Genomic DNA, 15,582 nt, shown 5'->3' with positions numbered 1-15,582 from the left:
GTTTATCCTTTGTTGACTTTGGCCAAAAATTGGGACTCGGGCTCAAATTAGGCCAATTTATCAATATGTTTGCACTTTTGCACAGGAGAAAAAAACTTTTATAAAATATGACCAATTCACTCCCGAAAGCCCAGGATGTTAAATGAAGTCATGAGCAGTTGTTTCTTTCTCTATTTCGTTTTTCACCAGATCTATTTCAGTACAATGTTTCTTTTGCCTGTTTGGTATTTTATTGATTTAATTTGGTAAACTTGAAATTTGAATGCTTTTTCTTGGCTAACCATTCAATTGGATAGCAGTTGGCTTTTGCCTGTGTAACTATCTTCTCTCTTCTCATCTACACAGGGCTGCGGGCTCAATATTCCGATTCTCTCCCTGAGCAGTAGTTTATCCACAATATGCTCAGGCTTGCTTATAGCATGTGCCAATAATTTTGTGCATGGCTCACTACAGATCCTCTTCTAAATTTCAACATTGGAAGCCCACAGTTCCCTGCAGACACATTATATGTTTCATGAAAATTTAATCAAATCCAATTCCAATTATACATTTAATGAATGTTGAGCTCAGGTGTGACGAGCTCGGTAACCTTGGCAACCCTTCCTGTATACGTTAGCTTTTCAAAGATGGAGGTCACACTGTAAGGCTGGCATGGAACCAGCCATTTTAATAAGCCCATCAAACCTGGTTTAGGAAGGAGTCACGTAGGTTTTCATCAATTTATAATTGTCTCTGTAGAGGAGAGTGTTTATATTTAGCCTTCTCATAAAGCTTTGATGCAAGAATTCCTTTCCATTTACTAGAAGGTAGTATAACCGTCCACAGTGATTTCTGTCTCCGTGTTACACTCCTGTGTGGTAAGCCTAATGTTGTGCTCTCTAGAGATGCATTGATTCCATTTCGCCTGGGTGACTACACGGAGACACCAGGAATAATTGTACCTGTTTACTGACAGAGCGCATTAATGGGACATGGTTTCATTAATGCACATTGCGGCAAAAGCATCTCTCTCACAGCCCTGAGCTGTCCAGTTTCAATCTAATCCATTACATGATTTGTTAGAAGCTACTTCACAAAATTACTTATCTAATATTACAACTGAATGACAAAAAAAAGTGAAAAGACTTGTCTTAAGATGGTTGGTGTTTTCTGGAATGAAACAAAAGATTACAATTAATACACAACATTATAAGTCGGCAGTCTGGTTGAAATAAGCGCAAATTAGCCACAGCTCACACTGAATACCTGGGTGTGAAGAGAAAAGAAAAGCAACCAACTGTATATGGGTTACATATTTTGTAATTGGACTCATGCTGGCAGGATTTTGTCACTAAAACCACTAAATTAAACATAGTCAATTAGTTTCACATGCATGACGTGGACACTTTGCCAAAATACACCACGTCTCAGTTCAACTTCTACAAACTTGAATATCTACCTGCTATCAGAATCTAACACTGAAAATACTGTTTGCTAATGCTAATCTCTGTTGCACTGAGCTCTGCTTACCATTTAGCTTCAACATGTTTGTTGAATGTGGTACATAACACAACAAAATTCTAAACAGACACATTTTCAAAATGGGCAGCTCACAAAAGACGTCTTTGGTAGACTTGACTGCTAACACCCAACTACTTGCATACAAACAAATGTGTTTTTCTTCCTTTAAAGAAAGGTCTACCACAAAAAGTCAACATTTGTACCTTGATTGAAGTGCTCCAATTTGAGATTTTTTTTTTTTTTTTGGGGGGGGGATGGAGTTACGATTCATCTCTTTGGATAATTGTGGACATGGAATATTTAGATTATACCTTTAAAAAAATATATATAATAAAACAAATGCTACCCATCTCTTGAAATGCAGTTGTTCTCACTCAGGTCATTCCTTAACACACCAAGTTTCCATGCGGTTGTACTGTGAGGTGGACTTCAATGAATGGTGGGACTGCAAGGAAATGAACATTTAACATCAGAATTGTTGTTGCAGGAAAATTTTGTATATATTTATCCACCTCATTTCATGGAAATCTGTGATCTCTCAGCTAAATACTGTAACAAGCAATCAATATTGTTTCCCTTGTGAGTCTGGACACAGCTCAGATGTGTTTTTATCACGTCAAGGTGAGCATCAAGGTCAAGGTAGAAAATAGCCACAGGGGCTTTAATTTGGGGATACATAAAATTATCACAATCGCATTTTATTGTATGTTTACGTATAAACTGCAATGACATAAGTTATTGTGGGAAAATGTAAGAAAATATTCTTTTCCTCTACCGATTAGCCTGTCGTAAGTGTGCTGGAGCCCATCCCACCTGATTCAGGGCGAGAGGCAGGGTACACGCTGAACTGGTTGCCAACCAGTCGTAGGGCACGTATAGACAAATAACCATGCACAGTCACATTCAAACCTACAAGGAATTTAGAATATTCGATTAACGTAAAATGCCTATTTTTGAATGTCTGAGGAAATCGGAGGTCCCGGAAAAACACAAAGCGGGCACGGGGAGAACATGAAAACCCCCACAAGGAAGGCCAGATTTCAACTAGGGTCCTCAGACATGTGGTTTACCTGTCAAGCTGCCCTCTAGGAAATATACAGTTCTTCTTTGCCTATAGAGTCATTGCAATGCTGTTGTGTTCCCCCAAATCCGTCAGCCAGACCATGACAACAATGAAACTAATTCTTGAGCATCATACGAAAAACATCATTCGAGGCATTTGGAAATGTTTTCTATTTTACCAGTTTATGTCACCACTAAACACTGACAGGTAGCATTACTTTTCTGATCTTTCTGATTCCTAATAGCTACCATAAAGAAATGTCAATCCATCACTATTTTTTCTATGTTTTTGAGTGACCGCCCTTTTCTCCAAAATTTTCTTGTCAGGGGGCCAACTAAACCTTACTTATTCAGGAAGGAACCCTTCTGATGTGTGAGTTTAAAACTCGATCACAACATTTGAAATCAACATCCCGCGAATACAGGTCCATCAAAATATATAAGTTCTTGACACAAAAGTTTGACCAATTATAGCTGTTTAAAGTTTTAATTCATTTGTTGTGTTGATGGTTATTGCAAATCATTTCACTAAATCGGCATGTAATCTTGCATTTTTGAGATGTGAACCCTTCAAAGTCCTTTCAAAGTCCACATGAAGTGTTCTGAAAAGCATCGCCAATGTGAGTCATTTGGCAGGGATGAACGCTAGATTGCAAAAGATTATAAGAGAACAGTCGCGCTCTGGATTGAGTCTGCCAGATATGCTCTTCATTCGATTTTATTTTGTCTTGGTTGGCAGTAATGAAAGGGAGCTAGTGAAGAGATCTGAGCACAGTGATATCAACTATAATGTCAGAAATTGAAGTAAAGCAGTAAAATACACAGTCACTGTGCCAAATTTCAAAGTAAAATATAATTCAGAATGAGTCATTATCGACCTAGGGGAATCATACTGTATCTACTGACCAATGACATTGGTTTTGTTATTTCAAGACGCACAAATACACACACATACACAAGCAATGAGTCATAAGACTTCCCCATTCTACTCACAAAAAATGGGATTTACTGTTAAACTTTATATTTGTGTTACGCTGTTAGAAATGGACAACAGTGCATGCAAACATCAAAACATGCATTTGGCTAATGTTAGCATTTAATGACCACATGGTAGACCTTCACTTAACAACACGATTCCGTTAGCAAGCTGGCCGTGTATTGTTTAACAACTATATTTTACATTTCTGACAAAGTGAACATGTTAAAACTGACAATCTCTACCTACACACATGATATGATGACAGTTACAAAACCAGAGTAAATATTTATTCTGCCACTATCCATTGTTTCACGCTCCATTCAAGAAAGACAGCATGCTGGCTGTAATGTCTCTGAAAATACAGAGGGAAACTTAAGGGGGCATGTACCCCAAAATGATCGGTTGGACAGCAATTGCACAGATGCAAAATGTTCAATGTGATTATGCAAGTAGAATATGAGATGATCAAAATCACTTGTTTTATCAAGTAACATTTGTGGGCAATAAAACCATCCATCCATTTTCTGAGCTGCTAATCCTCACAAGGGTCACGGGAGCGCTGGAGCCTATCCCAGCTATCATTGGGCAGGAGCCGGGGTACACCCTGATGTGGTTGCCAGCCAATCGCAGGGCACATAGAATCACACCTAAGGGCAATTTAGAGTCATAGTTAATGAAAACTATTTTGGAATTATTGAATTTTGGACCTCTCTTCTTTGCAGATCTCTATATTCTTAAGGTTTCGAGCCTGTCCCTTAGCATCTTGAACCTTCAGCTCCCTTTTCTTTGAGATGTATGTTTGGAGACTTGGCGCGGCCACTCGTTGACCATCTTCTTCTTTTTTTCTCTTTTTTTCATTTGTGCATCTTCTTTTGCCACTCTTTCATTTCCTTGCCTCTGTGCTTTGGGTCATCATCGACTTGGAAGCCCCATCCATGACCCATTTTAAATTATCTGGCTGCGTTGTCACCCAGGAAGTCACGGTACAAGCCTCCATTTCCCTTGATGCAGTGAAGTTGACCTGAAAAACACCCCCAAAGCATGTTTCCATCCCCATGCTTAATGGTGGGAATGGTGTTGTTGAGGTCATAGCCTGAATTTCTCCTCCTTCAAACACAGTCAACTTGATTCCGAACAGCTACATTTTTGTCTCATCTAACAACATCGCCTTTTCCCAATCATTCTCTCACTCATTTAGGTGTTAACTGGCAAACTTTGGACAGGCCTATACAATATGCATTTTTGAGCAAGGGGACTTTACAGTTGTTGCTGGATTTGAATCCATCGCTGTGTTTTTCTTAATGACTGAGGTCCCAGCTACCTTGAGAGCATTGATAAGCAGCTCCTTTGTAGTTCTGGGCTAATGTCTATAACCTGTCTCATCTTCTTCTTTTCCTTTCGGCTTGTCCCGTTAGGGGTCGCCACAGCGTGTCATCTTTTGCCATCTTAGCCTATCTCCTGCATCTTCCTCTCTAACCCCAACTGCCCTCATGTCTTCCCTCACCACATCCATAAACCTTCTCTTTGGTCTTCCTCTCGCTCTTTTGCCTGGGAGCTCCATCCTCAGCATCCTTCTACCAATATACTCACTCTCTCGCCTCTGAACATGTCCAAACCATCGAAGTCTGCTCTCTCGAGTCTTGTCTCCAAAACATCCAGCTTTGGCTGTCTCTCGAATGAGCTCATTTCTAATCCTATCCAACCTGGTCACTCCGAGCGAGAACCTCAACATCTTCATTTCTGCCACCTCCAGTTCAGCTTCCTGTTGTTTCTTCAGTGCCACCGTCTCTAATCCGTACATCATGGCCGGCCTCACCACTGTTTTGTAAACTTTGCCCTTCATCCTAGCAGAGACTCTTGTGTCACATAACACACCAGACACCTTTCGCCAGCTGTTCCAACCTGCTTGGACCCGTTTCTTCACTTTATAACCTGTCTCATGATCATTAAAATCCACTAGATGACATTTTGCAAGGAGCCCCAGATCGAGGGAGATTGATAGTCATTTTATGTTTATTCATTTTGTAGTTATTGAATGAACAGTTGTCTCCACCTTGCCCAGCAACTTCTTTGGTCTTGCCCATGATGGAGAGGTAGGTGTCTGACTGATTGAGTCTGTGGACAGGTGTCATTACACAGGTAACAAATTGAAATAGGTGTCTTTTCATACAGCAAGTGAGTTTAGATAAGAAGTGCTTTTTTAAGGTGAGGGGAGTCAGAATTCTTTATTGTTGGTGGGGGATCAAATACTTTTTCGACTCAGTGAACTCATTTGTTTTTAAAAGTGATTTTCTGCATTTTCTTTTCAAATATTCTGTCTTTCACTGTTAACATAAATCTACCATTAAAATTATAAATGTGTTACAAAATCAGTAACACATATAAAATAATTTCCTTCATTGTATAATAAATCTTAGTTTCAGTATTCTGTTACATTTTCAGTATGTCTTGAGCATTGGGAGTTTACGTATCATTGGGAGTTTATGTATTTGAATGGAGGTATTGTGGTCTTCTGTATGGTGGAAATATGTTCTCAAATACACATACCTGTTGGGATGATGGGGCTCTAACTTGGAAGTAAGTTGGAGTAAATCTTTTTTGTCTCGGTCTTTCAGATACAGTTTTAGTTTTTACAGTACACAAAGAAGGAGCTAATACATTCTAAAGTGAAAGTGCAACATTGTTATTCAGTGAGAATTTTTTTTCTTTTTTTGTGCCTTTCTCTGGGTTTTTATTCAGACTCCCAAATTGTCTGCCACCATTTTATCTTTTACCCTATATTCTAAATCTACACTGCTTAAGAAATCATCCAATGAATTGGCTCCACATACAGTATTTTTTAGTCAGTGTCATTCTGGAAAAAGCAAGAAAGTACCTGAAGGGAGGTTTCCATTGCTCTTGCAATCCTCATCGTTTTCTTTCTTTCAAGTCATACTAATTGCATGTAACACATTTCAAAGCACTTTACTAAATGATGTAAATTATTAGTCTGATTTGCCACACTTCAACACAAATCGTGTTTGTTTTAATAGCATGGCGGCTCTACTTAAGACATATGATTAATTTGTTTGTTTGAAAGAAAGAAAAAAAAAATCAAGGTATTTGTCTGTCAGCTGTCCAGGAGGTATTGTAAAGGTAAAGTATTGTTAAAACAATCATGCAGCATAAGACAGAAGTAAAAAAGGCAGCTTTTCAAACAAAGTTACTATTTGCTCTGCTGTCTGACAGATTTATCCAAATGCATTATAAATTATTTCCCACTTCTAAGGCTGTAACATTACACAAAGGTTAAGATATGTATCTCAATTTCTGACCTTTAGGTCAATACACAATTAGAATTTTTAGAATATTGAATTTATTATAGTTGTGATATATCTAGTTTTTTTAATCTAATAAATAAATGTCACTCAACAGTCCATTTTTCTTCTGTAACCCCCTCAAAATACTTGGAGAATGGTATCTTCAAAGGTGCATTAACATGTTTCGACATGTTGTCATGTGACGTGAGAGTTTTTTTGATGGATTTACAGCAAATACTCTGGGTCTTGTTTAATAAGGTATTTACATCACTTTTCACAACTGGGTAGCAGATATGCTTCCATACCAGTGACCACAATTTCAGTGTTTTTGTGTGGATTTGTCTCTGAGACTCCCAGAAAATCCATGTTAGGTTAATTTAAGACACTAAATAGCCTGTTGGTGTTTATGTGAAAGTGAAGCTATTTTTTTTTTTCAATATGTGCCCTGCGATCGACTGTTGAGGCTCTAACCTGCCGCTTGCCCAAAATCAGCTCAGACAGGCTCCTGTTCACCTGTGATCCTATTGAGGATAAAGCATTGCATAAACTGGATGGATGGATGAAATTAGGGATTACTCTAATATGCACTCTCTTATATGCCGCAGTTCTGAAATTTCAAAGAGGGAGGACAGAGGTTCTTTTTTGCATCACTGAGTTTATTTTTTTTCCATCCAATTTGATTTAATTTGGTTTTGATACTGTAGATCAGAATATACTGCCAAACAAATTGAAAACATGGGTACAACTATGGAACGGTCCTAAAATTGGGTAGGTCCTACCTGGACGAAAGGAGCTACTGTGTAACCCCCACCACAACCAAGTGTTCGATCTCAACAAATGGCAATGTCGTGCTAACCTTGGGTCATATTTTCCAGAACTTTAGTTTTGACTAGCAAGGCTACTAGATATGTTCTTCAGATGGTAAAAGGCAGTTTTAGTAATTGATTTGATTGTTGTCGGTCAGGTCGGAATCAATCAGAACACCAAGGTTTGGGACTTGGTATTGGTCCTACTAATTTCTGAGCGTGAGTGTTGAATAGAATCCAACATCAAAATGCATTTCTTAAAGAACGGAACGAGACATGGTTTAAACAAAATGGAGTAAAGCACATTAAAATGTGTTGTTTGTCTGACCGATGACAAATAATGCATCCAGTCCAGCCTGTCATTTGTCAAAAGTCAACTGGGATAGGCTCCAGTTCACCCCAACATTGAACTGGATAAGAGGTATAGAAGATCGAAGGTTGGATTAATCAGTCCCAGTCCATCCATACAGGATGCATCATTTGCTCATTGTAAATTGAAACTTTTATGAAACCAGTATGATTACACTTGCTGATTACTATGAACAGAAAAACAGAAAATGAGCATTGATTGATTGATTGAGCGCACAGACCCACCACTGATTTTTAAACTACACATTGTTTGGGAAATGGGAAATAAACGGCCTTAGATGTGGATAGTTTATTTCACATCATAAGCGCACATATACCGTAAATACACAAAGATACCGGTGGATATGCTTACTCCTGGGAAAATGAAATAACTGTGAATATATGTGGCACTACACAGGTACATATTAAAATGGTATTACTGTGTATGATTCATGTGGGTATGAACTTTAATCTGCAAAGGTGGCTCTAAGTGTTTCCATTGTGTTGCCCTCACCTCCAACTTTGCACGGCCATTAATGTAGCATACCTTTCATATACATTACCTTTACGTAAACATTCAAACATTGCTGCACAACACTTGACATTTGACTGTTTTTGTAGTACTACAACTAGGGAGCATTCCTTTGGAAGACAAAAGTTAAATTTTTGCTGCAAGTTGCTTTGGGGCTTTGCGCATGCCACTCATTAATTAAGGGAACTGTATTAGTCATGACTCCCAGCAAAGCTGCATATTTATGAGGAGTGTATGCCCTAGAAGGAGGCTGCCTCAGGAGAGCGAACACCTAAAGACTTTATGTATGGATATAAGAAAATATTCGGAATCACCACTTACAGCTATTAAACATTTGAGGTATTTTAATGTATTGCTTATGGCAATCTAAAATTACTCCATGTTCAAAATTGAAAACAAAGCAAAGCTAATTTATTCATACAGAGCATTTCATAAACAAGGTAACTCAATGTGCTTTACATTTCAGAACAAAGAAAAATAAAGACCTTATCACAGAGAAAAATTAAAATGCAATTAAAACTGTGTACAGCGTAAGACGTATTTGAAAGTGGAAGTGTTCTACAAAGCATGAGAATAAAAGAAGAGTTTTCTAATTAGACTTATAAACATTCACATTTGGGGCTGACGTCACTTCTGTTGGTAACTTATTCCATTTGCGTGCAGTAAACATGTTACGGAAAATGAATGAATAACTCATTTATAAACAAGATCGGTTGATTATAATTCTTCATGCTGTTTAATTATGCCATTTAAGAAATACATTTTTAAAAATTCACTTAATCTTCCCTCAGACATTTGTTGTGCATTGTGGTGGTGTCCCCAGGCTCCCCCAACAGCCTCATAAAGCATAAGGATGGCTCATTAGTGGAACATGTTTGTGTTCATGTGTAATGTACATGGATTGCAGCGAAGATTAAATTGTTCTAACAGACAGACACAAAAAAAAGTCTGAGCTAACAGAATTTATTTACTCTTGATATCGAGTTAAAACTCCCCACTTGCGTCTCAATGGGGGATTCATAAGGCATAATCAGCGCTGCACACAATGACTTGACAAGTCTGTTATCTCCATAACAGAGTTGTTGCATAATTTTAGATAGCGCAGCAGGTGAATTCAATGGTTGGAGGATCAAGTGTATGAACAATGATTTCCGTATAACTATGTTGAAAAACGCAACGAAAGCTTGACTACTGTTACAGTACAGTATGTTATATTGCAGTGTTGGATCCTTCTTATCGTTGTGTAAATCTGCTTCTGGGAATCTGCTTTTACTGAATAATGGTTCAGGAGAGAAACTGATGAGTCTGGATTGATTTTGATGGTTGCCATATTTATCACCCACTGTAGGTTTGTAGTTAAACAGATGTCTCAAATTGAGCTTTTCTCTTTAGGAAAAACACTAATCAGGTTTACATTTCCACTGCCATGGATGGAGGCAAGATTATGAAAGTCCCATCAGATGCTATACATAAAAAGCTACGTTTCATTGCAGTAAAACAGATTGTAACTTGACATTAGTTCAATAAGATAAATGAGACATCGTACAGTGTTGTTTTCCGGAATCATCCATGAAATATGCAACACAAATGGCTCTACAAATTTCAACCCATTTTTGAATGTTTTTCACTTCACATTCCCTCCTACTACTACTTTACATTTCAATGATATGATTGTTTTTAGACGGTGTGGTGGAAGACCTGTTAGGGCGTCTACCTCAGAGTTCTGAGAACTGGGATTCAAATCCCAGCCTCTCCTGTGTGGAGTTTGCATGTTCTCCCTGTGCCTGTGTTTTATTCCTTCCACATCCCAAAAACTCTAAATTACCCTTCTGTGTGATTGTGAGTACAAATGGTTATTTGTCTCAATTTGCCCTGTGACAGGATGGCAACCAGTTCAGGGTGTACCCCGCATCCTGCCCAATGAGAACACTCCCGCGACCCTTGTGAGGACAAGCGGCTCGGGTAATAGATGGATGGTTTTTAGTCCACCAATCACAGGGCAATATTGTGTAAAGTTACTTCTTGAAATAAACCACGCTGTATTTGGGAAATCAGTGCCCCAGGAAAAGGATGCTAAATAAATGGTGAATGATGTGGGTTAGATATTTTGTAATGATGGAAAATGGTTATCGGACTTAAAATGTATCTAACTGAACGCTTGGTTTAAAAAATACTGATCTTGTTGCTTTGTGTGATGAAAATATGGCTACGTTCTGATGATAGTGGTTTCATAGAGAGTATCTATCCATTCATTTTCTTGAAGTTAATGGGATTTGGGTCAGTGAAATGGCATGGATATCTACAATTAAATACGACACAAGTTGCTAAACTGCTTGCAAAGTTACCCACCTGGTGATACTTCTCAGATGATAGTTGTAATGGAGAGGAGAGCTGATGTTGGAAAATAATAATTCTTAAAAACTGTGTGTTGACAGTAGAAAAGATTATTTTTGTTTTCAAAATTACCTTTCCCCCAACATACTCCGACTCTGACTGTGGGGGTCTTCCCTTATCTTTTTCTGTTACAGAGCGTGACGAGTGTGCCAGCAGCAAGAACTCATGCGATGAGAATGCCATCTGCACCAATACCATTCGAGGACACCTGTGTACCTGCAAGCCAGGCTATGTTGGAAACGGTACCATCTGCAGAGGCAAGTTCGTACCCTGGAATATCCTATTGGTCACGTAAACACAGACAATCAATTGGGAGTGATCATGTGTCTCATAACATCTTTGACCATCCTGTTCAACCCTCCTTCTCATCACCTTTGCAGGCCACGGTGACTAGAGTGATGATAAAAATCGATTTTGTAGTTTTTTTCCACATGTGCCTCGTCTCCCTTAATGCTCACTCGACCTCCCGTTCGGTGGTTGCACCATCGAAATGCCTCATTGATTGGTTGAAAATTGGTTGAAATCTAAATGGACTGCCTAGTTAAAATATACTGCGTTTGTTGCTTTATGTGATTGGGCTAAAGTATGGTTTCAAGATGGAGGCCCTCTACCCCCAAAATACTTACCTGTTCACTATGGAATTAGGGAGTGATTCTCTATCCAGAGTGGGTCAAATACTTGTTACAAATGGAATAGGTAAACTTGTCAGTTATAGTTTGCCCAGTAGAAGTGAGATGTGATTTTAGTTACAAATATTTGATATATTACGGCCATATAATTATTGTAAAAAAAGATACAAGTGGCCGAAATGAGTTTGCTATGCAGGACTCTCCCCTAGAGATAGGGTGAGATCATCTGAGAGAAGCTCAGAGTGAAGCTGTTGATCTTAGGCATTGAGAGGAGCCAGACGAGTTGGCTGGGGCATCTGATCGGAATGCCTCCCGGACACCTCCCTGGTGAGGTGTTCTGGGCACGTCCTACCGGAAGGAGACCACGGGGACGACCCAGGACACGGAGGGGAGACTACGTCCCTCGGCTGGCCTGGGAACGCCTCGGGATCCCCCCGGAAGAGCTGGATAAAATGGCTGGGGAGAGGGAAGTGCGGCCATCCCTGTTAAAGCTACTGCCCCCAAGACCCGACCTTGGATGAGCGGTAGAAGATGAATGAATAAATGAATATTGTGTTTTTATGTGTAACTGAATGATTTGACAGTCCATTTTCTGAGTCGCTTATCCTCACGAGGGTTGCGGGAGTCCTAGATCCAATCCCAGATGTCAAAGGGCAGGAGGCAGGGTACTCTCTGAACAGGTTGCCATCCAATCGGAGTGAATGATTTGACAGTTTAATTTCATAATAATAATGCTTGAATACCTGTTCACCCAGGCAACATTTTGCTTTAGATTACTTCAGACACTTGTATTGACTCACCCAAACTTGCATGACCTGATGTCTTGTCTCCATATGCCCGGGGCCACTGTATTTCAAACAGGGCAACCACACAGCCCATGGAGAGCCCTAATGGTTTTTGAGAGGAGTTATTAAAGGTTTGGCAGCCATCTCCACACGGTCACCTAACCCTGGTCAAACTCATTGATGTATTGAGAACATTACATGGGTTCATCATGACACATATGGAAATAGCAGCATCTCCCTCTTTACCTTATTGTACTGTATTCAGCAATCTCTACACTGGAGAAAGAAAGCTGGAAACTGAAAAATAGTTTTATCTTTTATATATGCATATATATATATATATATATATATATATATATATATATATAATATAAAGACTATTCCTTGCCAAATAAAACATGGTGTCTCTTGAGAAATAAAATCTCCATCACAAGAGATACATAATCTTATGACAACAAGAACTGATAACCTGGAAAGTGCTGTGTTCTAATATTAGTTCTCATTTTATAGCAAAATGTATACTGGTGGAAAAAAAAAAAAATTAACAGTTCCACTGGAATGTGTTGGGATATTGGGTGCAAGGATTTCAAATGAAGTTATTTGATATTCAAAAGGATTAAAAAGACTGTGGATTCAAACTATATAGTTATAAAAGTTGAGTGGCTCTTGAGATTAAACTCCTTCAGGAAAATACAAATAAAAATGCAGTATTTGCAAAGTAAACATACAAGTGAAACCTGGTAAGCCCAAGTCTAATTCGTCTGGTGGTTGTGGCTCTGAAACTCATTACACGTAAAAGATATGTGTAATGAGAAGAATGAAGAAGATGCACTGTCACATAATGTAAAATGTAAATGTAAAATATATTCAAATGTGTCCTGTGCACTGGTAGAATTATACTTATCATAAATAGTTTAAGTTAAAAAATATGAGTCAGTTAAAACACAAAATTAGAATGAAGAATAAAGCTCACTGAATTTTAAGGGATTTGACAGTCTTTAATGTATTGAGTTTAACTACCAAGTCAGGCACTGGCACAAACTTTAAAGGAACCTTTCATGAAATTTTCTTGATTCACAATGTGGTAGTAGGACTTGGCTGTCATCCAAAGAAGTATCATTAAGCTTAATCAGTGTGTGATTTCACAAAGTGTTTCATCATGGGACAGTGGTTGTGATGAATCACTAGCTGAGATTCTTAAAGTAGTTCCTAAGCACAGCTTTAGTCTGTCATCCAAATACAGAAAAGAATGTGCAATTTATTTATCCATCTATTTTCTCAGCCGCTTATCCTCACAAAGTGGAGGTGGAGTGCTGGAGCCTATCCCAGGTATCATAGGGCAGGAGGCGGGGTGCACCCTGAACTGGTTGCCAGCCAATTGCAGGGCATGTAGAGACAAACAATCAGTCGCACTCACAATCACAGCTAGGGGCAATTTAAAGTTTCCAATTAATGCAAGTCTTTGATTAATGAAAAAATTCACTGAAGAACTTTTTATTTAAAAAAAAAAAAGTAGTAGCTTAAACAAAAAAATAGAACATTTCCATGCTATTGTGAAGACTATTGTATCATTGGTTGAACATGTTCAGACTGAGCCAGCACTGTCATTATCAATCAGTTATTTAGTTGGGATAGAATAAGTTTAATATGGATGTGTTAGAGTCAGACAAAGGTGCGTTTATATCTGCCATTATGACCCTGCATGAATGACAGATGGAGCATGTCTGCAAGCAAGACAGAAATTAAGAAAAATGAAATAGACAAAACACGACACACATTAAAGTAAAAATATGTTGGTTGTGATTCTGATAAAACAACCGTAGAAATCACGTCGGTGTAGCCCAATGAAGCTACCCTCTATACTTCTGTCATACAGGCATTACGATGGGTAGCAGGTAGGAAGCAGGCTTGTCTCGGGATAGATCAATGCAATTTGCAAAATGCTTTCCATACATTTCCTGCCTCTAGAATGTCTCCAAGCTCATACACCCAAACACCTCTATATGTAGGCATTATGCAGACTGTCTGTGTAGCTTAAAAGACTTTTCATTCTGGGAGTCATTGGTAAAGTGCAAAGGAAGAATCAGAAGATTAAAAAAAAATGGCATATTTGAAAATATTGCTGCGATGTGATATGAAATGTGAGGGAACCAGCAAGTGTCTGCTAGTGACAAACACTATTTGGGAAAGCACAATATGGAATAGTGGCCTGTATAGTTTTGCATGACCAGGCAGTTCATAGCCAATACTGTAATTCTACACCAATTTGTAAATGCATTTACTGTATTATTAGCTATAGTCTAGCACATATTACATACATTTGTGCATCGGAGTGCATACGAGGACTGTGTGAAGGCATAACTTTTCCCTCGATCCCAAATGGAAATGCAATTTAATCCATGCCATTGCTAACACCAGTTCTACTCTGTCACAAGGACTGACAAAAAAGGGCAATTAAAAAAAAAAAAACAAATATCCATTGTTTTGTGGTGCAATTTCCTAGCCATCTTTTCATCTGACATGCATATATATATACAACCGCATTATCAGCTAGCTTTACAAATTGCACAGCGATTATATGAACAAAGCGGAAACTTAAAAGCATTACCACAATAGGGGTTAAAATGACGTGGAGCTCATTCATGGAAGTGCCAATTTAGACAAAGTAATTATTTACTTATGAATAATGTCCCTAAAACTTCCCATGACTTCCTGTCCTAGTCTGGCCAATTAGTATTATTTAAGAAAGGAGTTGCTAGGAATTGGCCTCTTTTTTTTCTTCTCCCCCTGAGATCTCATTACTGTGTGATGGCGACAGTGTTGGCCAATCGACCTGTGCCTCCCATTTCATTCCCCTCATACATCACTGCAGCCCCCGTAGGACTGAGGGAATTAGTCTGAGTGTGACTAGTGCTCGTCTGTCTGTCGCTGTTAATATTAATAGGACAAAGAACAGTGTTTAGCCAGCCTTGAGCAATACGTCCACAGTAAGCAAGGCTAAGTCAGGTGTCGGAGCCAAAATTGTGTCATTACCAGAACAAGTTGAAAGCTGTGCAGGTGATGCACGTCATTCAATTTGTTGCCTTCAAAAAGCTGCACTGTGACTGGCAAGCTAAGGAGTCATATGTTTTCCTAGAATGATTTTATCATTAGGCGGCACAATTGGTTAGACTGTCTGCCTCACAGTTCTTAGGACTGGGGTTCAAATCCCAGCCCCGCCTGTGTGGACTTTGCATGTTCTCCCTGTG

At 38.8% G+C, this 15,582-nt stretch overlaps 1 protein-coding gene across 2 annotated transcripts in view; it reads left to right on the top strand.

Moving 5' to 3' along the window:
• The window catches only part of LOC133498273 (protein kinase C-binding protein NELL1-like), a 216,065-nt gene that overhangs the window by 161,847 nt on the left and 38,636 nt on the right, over positions 1-15,582 (top strand). For both annotated transcript variants that reach the window (XM_061814900.1, XM_061814901.1), the window contains one exon: positions 11,055-11,177. In XM_061814900.1, the coding sequence (XP_061670884.1) occupies positions 11,055-11,177 (123 nt within the window). The remainder of the gene's footprint in view (positions 1-11,054; positions 11,178-15,582) is intronic.

This window comes from Syngnathoides biaculeatus, chromosome 3 (assembly GCF_019802595.1).
Source record: "Syngnathoides biaculeatus isolate LvHL_M chromosome 3, ASM1980259v1, whole genome shotgun sequence".
Classification (NCBI taxonomy): Eukaryota; Metazoa; Chordata; class Actinopteri; order Syngnathiformes; family Syngnathidae; genus Syngnathoides; species Syngnathoides biaculeatus.
Note: the sequence above shows the minus strand (reverse complement) of the source record. Positions and strands in the feature narration are given on the sequence as shown.